Source organism: Leiobunum rupestre, chromosome 2 (assembly GCF_980474605.1).
Source record: "Leiobunum rupestre chromosome 2, qqLeiRupe1.1.hap1, whole genome shotgun sequence".
Lineage (NCBI taxonomy): Eukaryota > Metazoa > Arthropoda > Arachnida > Opiliones > Sclerosomatidae > Leiobunum > Leiobunum rupestre.
In genome coordinates, this window is record NC_143385.1 from 25,700,006 (window position 1) to 25,715,712 (window position 15,707).

Here is a 15,707-nt window from a genome sequence, read left to right on the forward strand (position 1 = left end):
TGATTAGGGCCAGATAAATATGGTATATAAAGCGCACGACGGGGGGAAACCGGCGCAAATAATTCTCTTAAACTCATCAACTCGGATAAATTATTGTAAAAAGAAAGCTAAGAAAGTGAGTGTTACAACTATAAAGTTGTATTATATACCTATCTGTACTAAAAAGTTGTTCTTTCCCTTAGAAGATGCCGTGTATTATAGATGGGAACTTTTTTCGTGCGAACGGCGAATATGTTGTAAAAGAGGCAGCGTTTGTCATAACGGAAACAGGAGAAAAAGGAGTCTTCCACTTCAAAGCTCCGTTCCCATACGGATACTTAACTAACAAGGATAGACGTACAAATTCATGGATCTCCCGTAATATTTGCGGTTTACTTTGGGACGAAGGGGAAGATGACTTATCAGATGTTTTCGCGCTCATTTCTGCTAAGTCGATGGAGTTTTTCACAAAGGGCTCTGAAAAAAGCGCGCTTTTTTCCAAACTTTTAGGATGCAATGTAGGAAATTTGGAAGACAAAGGATGTTCTAAATATAGTTCCCTCAATAAATTCAACCTGGAATTTAATTGTAGATATCATGCTGAAAATAATAATTGCGCGTTGTTTAAGTCGCAACAATTAGCACAATTTTTTAATGAATGTAACAAAACATAATAAAAAAATAGTTTATTTCATTTTAAAAAATGAATATTTTTATTTATTCAAATTTTTTCTATCTACATACAATTAAAAATAAAAAAAATGGTTTATTCTATTTTAAAATGAATATTTTTTTTATTTTTTTTTTATTTACATTCAATTAATTTATCCCGCTTGAACCGAAACCTCGACATCCTCTTTCAGTTTCATCTAACCGCTGTCGTTTAAAGAAATCATGTTAAGACTTTTTGGGGGTGTATATTAAATTGAAGTAAACTGACATCACATTCCGTTGCTGATGGGTATATAACACATTCACAAATCAGTTGCGCTATCCTATCCCCTCTTTGAATTTTGTACGCTTCCTTTCCATGATTGATAAGAATAGCACACACGTTTCCGGTGTAGTCCACATCGATTACGCCAGCGAGTACATCGATACCATAATGTAGAGCGAGACCAGAACGGGGTGCTTTAAGATAATGTAATCATAATATTGTAATCATGAAGTAAAATCGAAACTAAATGGGAATTACATACCTATACGGCCGTACGTGCCCCGTGATACTTTAATGGACAAATCTGTTTTCACCACAACTCTATCTCCAACATCTATTGTATAATCATACGCCGATCTCAAATCCATACCCGCCGACTGTGTAGTAGCACGCGTAGGCGGGAACGCGAATTCGGTTAATTTAACGAATTTAACATCCATTTTAAAACAAAATGAGAGAAAGCGAGAATAACTTTAATTGCTAACGTAAAATATTTTTATACAGGCTCGGAGAAAACTGAAGTCTCTCCCCATAAACATTTATTATAATTGATTTTATAAATAATCAAAAGTGGTTCCGATTAATATGGAATTATCTTATTATATCGTCACATCTTCAACTTAATATTTTTCCGTGGGTTTATTAATCTTTAAAAAAAATCCAATTAAACCGTGATTTCACCATTTGATGAAAAATTGATTTCTATTTGGGAAGTTTCCAATGGTATGATTATATTCTCAAGGATTTAGGTTTTTAGTATAAAAGGCTGTGAATCTCCATTAAATGTATCCATATTCTTCTTCAACCGAGTGGAAGTAACAGCAGTAGCATCATGGCAGAAGCAGCAGTAGACACGAGCAAGACGCAGCAGGTGATTCGCCTTTCAGTGCTTAGAGAGACCGTCGCCGGGATACCCAATTTCCGGTTCGACTTCCAGGCCCTTAAAATTATTGTGGATAACTACAACAATTGGTATAAGAGAAAAAGTTATGTAAACCACACTAAAGAGTACATCGATGTTCACTTAGCCACCCATCACAAGATCAACAAAATCTTTGAGCGGTTGGGACCAGAGTCAAATAAATTTATAAAGGTAGGACCGTTTTTAAATATTATGAAATCGCTTTCTATAAACGTGTTTTTACGAAATTTCAATCAATTAGATTGAACGCCGGATGGTTTGTGCTTCGAAAGAGGAGGCGGAGAAAATGGAGACGGTTCTAGCCGTTTTTAATGGAGAGGGTGCCAGCTCATCAACCCCCGCCGCACCTGTCGAAGAGTTTGAGAGCTTCATTTCTCCAGCGTTAATATCCGCCATCAACGAAGTAAATTCACCCGCCCCACTGGAAAAGAAGAGACGACCGGAAGACGTGGAAAAAAACCCCAAAAAAATTAAAAAAAATATTGTAAATAAAAATCTTGAAAATATCATTAATTCAAAAGATTTATATTAAAACTTATAATAAAGGAGTTTATTATCTGTGATTGAATATATTTATTTCTTAAGTGGTGGGTCTTAATCGAAATAATTGATTAAATTATGTTGATATATAAGGGCTCCCATAAAATTCTTCAATTCATTCACCATTTAAAAACTGTCTAACAGTGATCCAGTTCTCTTGTAGAAATGTTTTTGTGCGCGATTTGTTCGAAGGAGTTTAGTAGAAAAGATGCTTTAAACCGTCATACTAGGGAGAAGCATGAAAATAAGAAATTTAGTTGCGCAATTTGTGAAAATTCTTTTACACGGAAAGAAAACCTTAACCGTCATTCCCTTATTCATCAAAGGATTAATGATGAGAACGTCGTGGATAAAACCGAGAATTCAGCAACAACCCTCACTTCAATTTTGGATAACAATTCCACCAACTCAGCATCATCGAGTAGAATACTTCATCCCCCTATATTCCATTCCCGTTTATCTCCTTCCCATACCTCACCAACAACTCCTTCGTCCACACCTAACATTCCATCAATCCTCTCTATACCTTCTTCATCCTCATCAACCCTCACCCCCCCCCCCTCCTGAACCGCCCGTAAACCGAGGAGATGACATTATAAATTTTGATGAACTTGAGGAGGATATACCTGAATTGGATATCGAAGTGGTGGAAGCTTTGGGTGGTGCAGTCATCAGTTCCCGATACACCCCGCCTGAAAACTTTGTGGAACCACGTATTTTAATCCTGAAAATAAAGGAATCTCTTATCGAATATTTGGAGACCCGTCTTCGTCAGAATAGCATAAAGTGGTATTTTCTTATTCGCGCCCGCTATACGCGTGATGTAGCGGAAGGGCAAACTGTGGAAGCGCACCCATATTTTAGAAGTCAAACTTTCACTTCATTATCACCCGAAGAGTTAGCTAATCAAATCGAGGTAGGTATAGACCGAATCGTGAAAGCTATGGAAGAATTTGAGGATATGGGAAGCGGATTTAAGATTCAGAATATTGAATTTTTTCAAGTTGATATTGTTAAATATTTACCACTTGTTGCTGGGACATATATGGAACTCCCTGACAATGTTAAGAGTACCAAAGGTGTGCTTAACGTGAGATCTACAGATGAAAAGTGTTTTTTGTGGTGTATTTTAGCTCATCTACATCCCGTTAAAGATAATCCAAATCGTGTTACTAATTACAAAGGGTATGAAAACGAGATAGATTGTTCAAACATCACGTTCCCATTCGTATTTAATCCCTCAAAGCTTAAAGCTTTTGAAAAGAAAAATGACTTGTCAATAAACATATTCGCATATGAAGATGGTGTTTTCCCGCGCTATATAAGTGACGTGAAAGTGCTAGAAGGTCGTCAGATTAATCTTCTGTTTATCACTGACGAGAAATATCACCATTTCTGCTTAATAAAAAGTTTGAGCAGACTTTTATCTAAATTCACGAATCACAACGGACGAACATTCTACTGCCACTATTGTTTACACCGATTTTCCGGTATCAATTGTGAGATAAACCATCGAAATCATGAATCTGAGTGCAGCGTTCACGATCCACAACGTATTAAATTACCATTCAAAGAACCTATTTTAAAATTTAAAAAAATTGAGATGAAACAGAAGGTTCCATTCGTAATCTACGCTGATTTCGAATCGATTCTGAATAGGGTAAATACGTGTTTTCCTGATTCAAAACTATCGTCCACGACTAGAATACAGGAACATGTAGCTTGTGGATTTAGTTACGTTGTTGTTGGACCTAACGGTATGAAAAATATATATATTTTTTTTTCATACAGATTGTTTATCGCAAATAATTCCGTTATAGGAGCTAACCCCCCCGTTTGTTATCGGGGCGAAGACGCGGTGGATGTTTTCCTAGAAAGTTTGAAGCTGGAGGAGGAGTACATTCAAGCCGAATTAAAGGGGAATATTCCAATTAATCTTTCCTTGGAAGAGATTGAGGAAACATATAATTGGGATAAATGTCATATTTGTGAAGAGTATTTCACTAGTGAGGACACACCTGTTCGAGACCATTGTCATTATTCTGGTATTCAGTTCTACGTTTGATAAGGAAATAAAATGAATGTTTTTTTATTTATTTATTTTTTTAGGGCAATTCCGTGGTATGGCTCACAATGAATGCAATTTAAGACTTAAAGTTGTGAAGTTTATCCCCGTTATAATGCACAACCTTTCGAGGTGGGAGAAAGATTTTCATACATTCTCGAAACCACCGTCGAAACAGATTGATTTTATTTTTTAATGAATTTCAGATACGACGCTCATTTGATAATGCAACGAATTGGTATTCAAAAAGAAAAGAAGCTTTCCTGCATCCCATCAACCACGGAAAATTATATCAGTTTTTCTTTCGGATCATTGAGGTTTCTGGATTCCTACAGATTTCTAGCTGACAGTCTCGAGTCTTTAGTAGTTAACGTTGCCAGGAAAGGAGCTAACCATTTCAAGATTTTAAATAGTTTTTACCCACCGGAACAAGTAGAACTGCTCTTACGTAAACAGGGTTATCCTTATGAGTATATGGACAGTTTCGAGAAATTTAACGAAACACAACTACCACCGAAAGAAGCCTTCTACAGTTCGCTAACTGAGGAAAATATTTCTGATGAAAAATACAACAACGTGGTAGACGTTTGGAGGAGACTCAATATTCAAACTCTCGGTAAGTTCTAAAACAAATATATAATAGTTTTCAATCATATCTTATTTTTTGTTTAATTATAAATAGGAGATTTGCACGACCATTATGTGAAGGTTGATACTCTTCAGTTAGCGGATGTCTTTGAAAACTTTAGAGATATGGGGATAGAAGATTTCGGATTAGACCCCGCACACTGTTACACAAGTCCTGGCTTTTCATGGGAGAATATGTTACACATGACCAAAGTTAAATTGGATTTGTTCTTAGACCCTGATATGAATTTATTTATAGAAAAGGGGATTCGTGGTGGTGTTAGCATGATATCTCACCGCTTTGCGAGGGCGAATAACCCATACCTCCCCGAAACATACGACCCTTCAAAACCTAACAATTACATAATGTACCTAGATATAAATAACCAGTATGGTATGGCTATGTCTTATCCTTTACCTGTTTCTGGTTTTACATGGGTTTTACAACAAAACCTCTTAGAGTATACTAAAGGGATTATTTTAAACTGCTCTGATGATTCCCCAATCGGATATATTTTAGAGGTAGACTTAGAGTACCCGGAAGAGCTTCACGAGGAGCATAATGATTATCCGTTAGCTCCGGAATCGATCAAAATTAGGGAACACATGTTTTCCGAATACTACAATCGTATGATGGAGGAATTGGGCATCCCGATTAAAGACACTCTACCTAAACTAACCCCCAACTTATACGATAGAGAGAAATATGTAGTTCATTACCGAAACTTGAAATATTATATATCTAAAGGAATGAAACTCATAAGTGTTCAACGTATCTTAACTTTTAAACAGGAAGCGTGGCTAAAACCATATATCGATTTTAATACAGAGAAACGAAAAGCCGCTACTGACGAATTTTCTAAAAACTATTACAAACTTTTGAACAACTCGATATTTGGTAAGACGATGGAGAACATACGTAATCGTATAAATTTCTATCTAGTGCACACCCCTGAAATGGCTATAAAGAAAGCATCCTCCCCCACCTTTGAAAAGTTCACAATTTTTCACAACGAACTCGTTGGAATTCAACAGGTGAAAAAAGTTCTTAATTTATGTAGGCCGATTTATGTAGGTTTTACAATCCTTGAGCTGAGCAAACTGCTTATCTACGATTTCCATTATGATTATGTTAGAGTTAAATACGGGAATCGTGCTCGTCTTCTTTTTACAGACACCGATTCACTTACATATGATTTCCAAACAGAGGATATTTACGCAGATTTCGGGGAGGATTCAAATCGATTTGATTTCTCGAACTACCCACCAGATCATTTTTTATATAACGATAAAAATAAAAAAGTGTTAGGTAAAATGAAAGATGAACTTGACGGAACTCCGATTGAGGAGTTTGTTGGTTTAAGACCAAAAGTTTATAGTATTCTCTCTGAAAAGGGGGAAAAGAAAACCTTGAAGGGAATTTCAAAACGTGTAGTAAAAAGATATATACGCCACTTAGATTATCGCGTGTGCTTATTCGACAAAAAGATATCGGTGAATTCGATGAAGCGGATAGTGAGTGATAAACACAATGTTTACACAGTAGCGCAAAATAAGATATCCCTCAATCCCTGTGATAATAAGAGATACATTTTATTTGACGGTGTTCAAACATTATCTTATGGACATTGTTGGATAGATGTTATTGAGGAGAGATGTGGTAAAAAATAAATAATTACTTAATTTGTTATTTCAAATAGGAAATAAAATTTGCAAAAATATTTTTATTACAAATTTATTGAGTATTTCTTATACATGAATTCAGCTATCATACAGTCGTTAACTTTTTTATTTTTAGTGAATCTTTGTAATATTTTAAACATTTTAATTCCCTTACATAGATTAATAGCGAAATATACACAATACCCCCCACACGTTACACTAGTATTCCCCTGCAATTGGTATGAATTATAGGTTACTGTTAAACTGTTTCTTTCTATAAAGTAGTTAAATTTAAACAAGTCTGGACTGTTTCCGAAGCTTTCAAAAAATGTAGTATTGAGTTTCCTTGATATGTATATTGCGCACCTTAAATTAAAGATTGTTAACATGTTTTTTCTTTAATTATATATATATTACATCTATAACACAGCACCAGTGTATTCCTCCACCTTCTGAAGTATCAGTGTTTACAATGAACAGGGAAGGAAAGGTTTTGACAATCTTGGGAAGTTTATCGGCTGGGAAAATTCCTCTAAACAGATTCTTGGTATACGGGTCACTCTTTAAAATTTTTTTGAGTTGCTGAGAGTTCATTATGAACTTTGATCAAATAAAACGGCGTGGTTTTTGTCGATTTCAACCAATGATTGGTATTCTGAGTAGTAAATGACGCTAACCGTAGTCGGTAACGATTCCCCGAATATTAATTCTAGACGAACGCTTCCGTTCTTTATAAGGTTGAAACATTCAGTTGAACTTCCGTTGAGATCGGGGGTCAAGTCAAAAACAAAGAGAGAATTACCGTTGGCAAATTCATCCCGCCCAATTAAATTCCCTTCATCGACATTCCATTGAGCGGTTTGAAGAAAGAGATTTGCGTACGATCGCATGTACAAATTATCTTTAAAGTTGGGGTTTAGGGGTTTATGCGGTATACTAGATCCGTCAACGTATAAAGCTATTTGATTTAACGTGAAATTTTGAAAGTTGAACGGTGACAGTTTGTAGTGCCCCAGAAAAGCGTTTTGGTCTACAAACCCAATTACGACTTTACTAGGTATCTGACCATTATATAAATTATCTTTGACGCATATTTTGTTTCCTTGAGATATTGAAAACGAATTGCATTCGGTGCGGGTGATAGGATATTTCATTGTAGACAATTCCAGGGTTTTAGCGTGAGAAATTACAATCTCCGGGGTTAATCGGATTTTCCTGACAAACATCGACGCGTGCGTAAACACAACTTTACATTTTGTTCCATCCGTGTGCAAACAAAATTCGTTCGGGCTTTTAATAAACTTGAAATTCACGTCCACTAGATTAGGGATAAAGCGATTCTGTTGACAGATGTCAGCACGTACAACTCCAATCATATCGATAACTCCTTCTTGGGCGAATTTAGCGCGTTTTTTGAATCCATCGTTATCGTAAAATTGATCAAATTTCCCCGCTTTATCTTTATAGAAAAGTGAAGCCGTTAAAAAACTCTCTTTGGCGGGACCTCCAAACGTTAAAAGGGTTTGAATCATGCTTTTGTAGGGGTACTGTTGAGCGCATGATGTTACCGATCTGTCCCCTAATGATACGTGAACCTCACTAAAAAGACTGTGTAAGAATAGATTTTCCGGTGCGATGCTATCCCCGGGTGAAGTTGCGGAAGTTGCGCCTTTAGGTAAGGTTCCATCTGGTTTTGTGATTTTCACTTGGACTTGGATAAGGGTGTTTTTTAAATCGATATACGTTTCCGAGTTGCCGGCGATATTAAATATAATAGTTTGATTTTCATTTACGTTCGATGTTGGGTTGTATTCAACCCATTGACTTCCGATTATACCAGTTTGGGTGTACGGTACGTGGAATAAATCAAGTTCCGAACTAATACTATTTTGAGATCTGGGGTGTTGCAACGACATTTTACCGTAATTGGTGACTATGAGAATATATCAGAGTGAAGTAAAGCACGTCTTTTCTTCTTCCCGGTTCGTACCGAACTGATAATTGGTGAAGCTTTTCGTTTCCTTTTACAACCACGACCATTGCCGGTCAGTTTCGTAACTTCTTTAGCAGCCGTTCTTAACGTTTCTTTGCCCGCTTCCTTCCCCAGAGATTTTAAAGCTTCTCTAATGGACACACCACTGGAAACATCTTGCGCAATTTTTGCCCCGGTATTTAAAAATTTCCGTCCTAAGAATGAAGCACCTTTTCTAAGTATCGGCATGGCTGATCGAAATGCGGAAGCCAATATATTCCCAAGGCCGTACCCCCTCTGAATAGCCACTCCCCGATATACTGGAATCGATCCATATCCAATTTGATTCAAGTAATAATTGTCGTATTCACTGACAGAAACGCGGTCTAAGTTATGTGGAGACATGTTACACCTCGAACTCTTTCGTCATAAATGAAGCTGGAATTGATTTACCTTAGAATTTTATAGGGAAGTCCACGTTCTCCGCGGTCTAAAATGTAGGGTAACGTGAACTTTACCCCGTTCAAAATGAACTGGCTCTCCTACTTCACTCATAATATGAATTTCCACTGTCTGAAAATTGTTATTAGCGACCTCCATATAATGCGGCTTTGAAAACTCCTTTTCAACAGTATCTCCGTCTTTACCTTGAATACTTATAATTCGTAATAGGGGGAAAAGAAAACCTTGAAGGGAATTTCAAAACGTGTAGTAAAAAGATATATACGCCACTTAGATTATCGCGTGTGCTTATTCGACAAAAAGATATCGGTGAATTCGATGAAGCGGATAGTGAGTGATAAACACAATGTTTACACAGTAGCGCAAAATAAGATATCCCTCAATCCCTGTGATAATAAGAGATACATTTTATTTGACGGTGTTCAAACATTATCTTATGGACATTGTTGGATAGATGTTATTGAGGAGAGATGTGGTAAAAAATAAATAATTACTTAATTTGTTATTTCAAATAGGAAATAAAATTTGCAAAAATATTTTTATTACAAATTTATTGAGTATTTCTTATACATGAATTCAGCTATCATACAGTCGTTAACTTTTTTATTTTTAGTGAATCTTTGTAATATTTTAAACATTTTAATTCCCTTACATAGATTAATAGCGAAATATACACAATACCCCCCACACGTTACACTAGTATTCCCCTGCAATTGGTATGAATTATAGGTTACAGTTAAACTGTTTCTTTCTATAAAGTAGTTAAATTTAAACAAGTCTGGACTGTTTCCGAAGCTTTCAAAAAATGTAGTATTGAGTTTCCTTGATATGTATATTGCGCACCTTAAATTAAAGATTGTTAACATGTTTTTTCTTTAATTATATATATATTACACCTATAACACAGCACCAGTGTATTCCTCCACCTTCTGAAGTATCAGTGTTTACAATGAACAGGGAAGGAAAGGTTTTGACAATCTTGGGAAGTTTATCGGCTGGGAAAATTCCTCTAAACAGATTCTTGGTATACGGGTCACTCTTTAAAATTTTTTTGAGTTGCTGAGAGTTCATTATGAACTTTGATCAAATAAAACGGCGTGGTTTTTGTCGATTTCAACCAATGATTGGTATTCTGAGTAGTAAATGACGCTAACCGTAGTCGGTAACGATTCCCCGAATATTAATTCTAGACGAACGCTTCCGTTCTTTATAAGGTTGAAACATTCAGTTGAACTTCCGTTGAGATCGGGGGTCAAGTCAAAAACAAAGAGAGAATTACCGTTGGCAAATTCATCCCGCCCAATTAAATTCCCTTCATCGACATTCCATTGAGCGGTTTGAAGAAAGAGATTTGCGTACGATCGCATGTACAAATTATCTTTAAAGTTGGGGTTTAGGGGTTTATGCGGTATACTAGATCCGTCAACGTATAAAGCTATTTGATTTAACGTGAAATTTTGAAAGTTGAACGGTGACAGTTTGTAGTCCCCCAGAAAAGCGTTTTGGTCTACAAACCCAATTACGACTTTACTAGGTATCTGACCATTATATAAATTATCTTTGACGCATATTTTGTTTCCTTGAGATATTGAAAACGAATTGCATTCGGTGCGGGTGATAGGATATTTCATTGTAGACAATTCCAGGGTTTTAGCGTGAGAAATTACAATCTCCGGGGTTAATCGGATTTTCCTGACAAACATCGACGCGTGCGTAAACACAACTTTACATTTTGTTCCATCCGTGTGCAAACAAAATTCGTTCGGGCTTTTAATAAACTTGAAATTCACGTCCACTAGATTAGGGATAAAGCGATTCTGTTGACAGATGTCAGCACGTACAACTCCAATCATATCGATAACTCCTTCTTGGGCGAATTTAGCGCGTTTTTTGAATCCATCGTTATCGTAAAATTGATCAAATTTCCCCGCTTTATCTTTATAGAAAAGTGAAGCCGTTAAAAAACTCTCTTTGGCGGGACCTCCAAACGTTAAAAGGGTTTGAATCATGCTTTTGTAGGGGTACTGTTGAGCGCATGATGTTACCGATCTGTCCCCTAATGATACGTGAACCTCACTAAAAAGACTATGTAAGAATAGATTTTCCGGTGCGATGCTATCCCCGGGTGAAGTTGCGGAAGTTGCGCCTTTAGGTAAGGTTCCATCTGGTTTTGTGATTTTCACTTGGACTTGGATAAGGGTGTTTTTTAAATCGATATACGTTTCCGAGTTGCCGGCGATATTAAATATAATAGTTTGATTTTCATTTACGTTCGATGTTGGGTTGTATTCAACCCATTGACTTCCGATTATACCAGTTTGGGTGTACGGTACGTGGAATAAATCAAGTTCCGAACTAATACTATTTTGAGATCTGGGGTGTTGCAACGACATTTTACCGTAATTGGTGACTATGAGAATATATCAGAGTGAAGTAAAGCACGTCTTTTCTTCTTCCCGGTTCGTACCGAACTGATAATTGGTGAAGCTTTTCGTTTCCTTTTACAACCACGACCATTGCCGGTCAGTTTCGTAACTTCTTTAGCAGCCGTTCTTAACGTTTCTTTGCCCGCTTCCTTCCCCTTTTCTAAGTATCGGCATGGCTGATCGAAATGCGGAAGCCAATATATTCCCAAGGCCGTACCCCCTCTGAATAGCCACTCCCCGATATACTGGAATCGATCCATATCCAATTTGATTCAAGTAATAATTGTCGTATTCACTGACAGAAACGCGGTCTAAGTTATGTGGAGACATGTTACACCTCGAACTCTTTCGTCATAAATGAAGCTGGAATTGATTTACCTTAGAATTTTATAGGGAAGTCCACGTTCTCCGCGGTCTAAAATGTAGGGTAACGTGAACTTTACCCCGTTCAAAATGAACTGGCTCTCCTACTTCACTCATAATATTAATTTCCACTGTCTGAAAATTGTTATTAGCGACCTCCATATAATGCGGCTTTGAAAACTCCTTTTCAACAGTATCTCCGTCTTTACCTTGAATACTTATAATTCGTAATAGTGGCACGTCCGAGTCCCCAACCGATCGACTTTGTATTATGTCGGAATAAATGAATAGAGAGTGTAAACCGGCGTCCATGTCACAACTGAAGGGGGCTGTCATTGAATAAACCACAGTCACATCCTCGCCCGGTATTCTGGTAAATCCTAAAATCACAGCAATTTCGTGGGGGATATAAAGTTGATTCTTTTCAAATAATTCGACAACGGTGCGTCGGTTTGGTTTGTTGTAAACGAGTTTAACTCTAGAGCTTATATTTTGCCCTTCATCGTCGGTGGACATAACTTCAAGTAAATCTTCAACGCCGTAATATCCAGGTGGAATCACGATATTTATGTAATCCATAATGGGATACGTTTCCTGTGAAGTAGAATTTTTCTCTCGATTCGGTTGGGATATAGTTTTCCAAATTCGGACTATGCATTCTTCTTTAACGTTATTCCAAGTTCTCGGATAACTGATTTCGGCAAGTCCAACCTCGTAAGCGCCATCAAGCCGTATCGGTTCAGGTAGATACGTTCTAAACTTGCTTATGGTGTTGTTTTTAAAATAACGCATTGAAAAGTCAGAGGGTAAAGTTATGTAGAAACTCATAGCGTCACGATTTCTTGTACCCACGAGTCGAAATCTGAACTGTACCCTTTCCAACGTACTAGTTGTTCTTTAGTTCCGTCAGGTTTTGTCCTCCTCCTTAAAACTTTTTCTATTTTAAATACGCAGTTTTCGAGGTCCTTTCCAACTTTCTGTATTTCCTCTTTGTAGAAAACTCCTAAAATGGGCTCAGAGTTTAAAGCTTCGAGTTTATATACCGGTGGGTCTCTCGGAATACGTTGCACAACTTTGAATAATTCTTCAGTGTAGTTGGCTTTATACCCTTTTTCGAATGTCTTTTTATTTTTACTCATTCGAACCACATCACCTATTTCAAACGGATAAGAAACTGGTGGTGAAAACTTCACTTTGCTGTATAAATTCATCCACACTTGTTTCGAGTTTTCATTTGTAACTTCAACAGGTTTGCATTTAATAGATCTGTGATAATTGTTGTTATAAGAATCCAATAAATCTGGTAATACGTCTATATATTTGTGCGTGCCTTTTTCTGTGAAATAACGGTACATACGAGATTTCAGGGTGCGATTAAACCGTTCTATGACGCTACTTTTGACCTCCGAATGTGTAGCGAAAAACTTTATACCTCGACGTTTTAACTCGCGTTGTACTTCTTTACATAAGAACTCATTTCCATGGTCTGATTGTATAATTTCCGGCTTTCGACCAGATTCCATGATCGATTTCAACGCTGTAACCATAGTGGCGCCTTTCTTATCTTTAGTAGCGACGGCAAACGCGTATTTGCTAAATATATCAATGCAACATAATATATAACGATATCCACTATTGAGGTGTTTGATGTCTTGCAGGTCTGCCAGATCAATTTGCCATTGCTTATCTATTCCATATACAATCGTTTTGTTTCTTCGAAATTTAAGTTTCAGAGGTGTGTGTAGCGTGTAAGTATCTTGTTGTTTTAAAAATTCCTTTACCTCTTTTACGGAAACCTTAATCCCCTTTGATCTTGCAGCGCGATAAAGGTTTTGTATACCTCCAAAACTTCCAGATTCTTTCACATTGAGGTATATTTCTTCTAAATTAACCATTTCTCGTGCTGTTCATATTCCTTTCATGATACCAGTACACGAATTTAAATATTTCAATAACGATAATAATAGAAAGTATTAAAAACCCTGTGATAACTTTGGGTGATTTTATATAAGATAGGGTTAAGATGTTAGTAGGAATAGGATGAATACAACCTTCCATGGTGGTGTGTGAATCGTAAGTCAAATAAATTGATAATTGATATGCGTTAATAATTTTTATTGCATCTCAATCCAATCCGCTATACCCCTGCCACTGTCAGTAGATACAGGGCTTGGAGGTAAATAGTTCGAATTATGTGACACCACGTGTTCTGATTCATTTTCATTATTGGTAATAGGGGATTTAAATGGGTATTGATTTTTTATTAGAGATTTAGGTACATTTTCCTTTATCAGCAATTCGTAAAACTGATTTAATCCAACAACTTTCTGTTTTGGTTTGGTTTTATATTTTTTAACTGAGTCGTATAAGATGTCCATAATATTAGATTCAGCTACGGGGTGTCCTCTATACATAAGTTCACCGCGGGGAGACCATTCGATATTGGTGTTATTTTCAATCCACCTATATAACGCAATGGCGGGCTTAAGATAAGAATTTGGAATGGTGATGGCTATCTCTGAATACCAGTCTTTCCTTTTCGGATGATTTACAGTTTTCTCCTTTTTAGTTCTTTTGTTAATAGCACGTTGGAGTATGTGGTTATACACATCTACCTTTTGAGACTGATTATTTTTCTGATTATTCAGAACTGTTTTCGTGTCCAAGTTTTCATCAATTTTGGGTTGCGAATTCAAACGTCGGTAAACGTCTTCGGAGACTAGAATCATCTTTCTAGCCATTCTTGATAGCTCTACTAATAGCCGCACCTGCTGCACTGCTCACAATAGATAAAAGGGGTGCTAACAATAACGGGAGGAATCCTCCCTTCTGAATGAGAATCTTTTTTCGCTTTGCTATAGTATTGGATTTAGATATCTTCCTTATAGTGCGACAGTGTTTCTTCAACCGCTTCTTCCGCTCATCTGAAAGTTTAACGTTCCCACGTAGAACATTTATACAACATTCCACAATAGCTTTGATCGCGTCATTATTGGCGTATTTGATAGCTGCGGTTCTCTGACACGAATTACATGTAGTCAGATACTTTAAAAAATCTTTATGATTATGAAATCTCTTCATTTTGGTACAAAGACTGCAGCCTCTTCTCCAGGTATAAGTCCAGTTCGTAGTCGGTGCTCATCTGACGTGGTAGGTTTCAAGTCAACCCATAAATACCCAAAGTCTTTCGCGATAGCTTGGTGAAAGGCATCGATGACGTATTTACTGTTGGTTGGTGAAATCTGTCTAGCCAAATGAAATATTGCCGATTTGTCGCGCGGGGATTTAAAAATTATTAGATAGTGAGCATTTAAATTTAACGTTCTAATTTCCTTCCCAGGGTAATATAAATTTTGCATAAGTATAAAGACGGATGTGTTTCTATGGTGAGAACCGCGTATAAATAAATTAGTTACGTCCTTATTATTCGATATCTCACAAAGTAAATCGTCTAGTATAACCAGGTTCTTCACATTAGGGTCTAAAATATTAACATCTAATAACCCTTCGTGAAATTCAACTGTGGGTGTATGATCCAATACCGAATTAAACAGCTTCGACTGATATTCTGTATAACACCATATTATCCTCCCGGGTGGCGGGAAAATGCATAATTCCCTATATTTGATAAGATTAGCTATAAAAAAGCTCTTGCCGCTTTGGGTGGCGCCCGCTACCAGACCGTTAAAAGGGTGTTGTAAGTTGAAATCCATTTTTATAAATGACACATTTTTTAGAGGATTAAGTTATTT

The 15,707-nt window shown here is 36.7% G+C and overlaps 3 protein-coding genes across 3 annotated transcripts; all 3 read right to left on the reverse strand.

The window, feature by feature from the left end:
• Positions 1-7,325: 7,325 nt before the first annotated feature.
• On the reverse strand, positions 7,326-8,648 carry LOC149956632 (uncharacterized protein F54H12.2-like). Its single transcript, XM_090166895.1, has one exon. The coding sequence runs from the start codon at positions 8,646-8,648 to the stop codon at positions 7,326-7,328; it is 1,323 nt and encodes a 440-aa protein (XP_090023021.1).
• A 1,588-nt stretch (positions 8,649-10,236) lies between these two features.
• LOC149956633 (uncharacterized protein F54H12.2-like) lies at positions 10,237-11,559 on the reverse strand. The gene has a single exon (XM_090166896.1). It carries the CDS (start codon positions 11,557-11,559, stop codon positions 10,237-10,239), a length of 1,323 nt encoding a protein of 440 aa, XP_090023022.1.
• Positions 11,560-12,779: 1,220 nt separating this feature from the next.
• On the reverse strand, positions 12,780-13,850 carry LOC149956634 (SCAN domain-containing protein 3-like). The gene has a single exon (XM_090166897.1). The coding sequence runs from the start codon at positions 13,848-13,850 to the stop codon at positions 12,780-12,782; it is 1,071 nt and encodes a 356-aa protein (XP_090023023.1).
• Between the last annotated feature and the right edge of the window lie 1,857 nt (positions 13,851-15,707).

Coding starts and splice junctions, on each gene's coding strand:
- LOC149956632 (XM_090166895.1), bottom strand. CDS start 8,648: ATGTCGTTGCAACACCCCAGATCTCAAAATAGTATTAGTTCGGAACTT.
- LOC149956633 (XM_090166896.1), bottom strand. CDS start 11,559: ATGTCGTTGCAACACCCCAGATCTCAAAATAGTATTAGTTCGGAACTT.
- LOC149956634 (XM_090166897.1), bottom strand. CDS start 13,850: ATGGTTAATTTAGAAGAAATATACCTCAATGTGAAAGAATCTGGAAGT.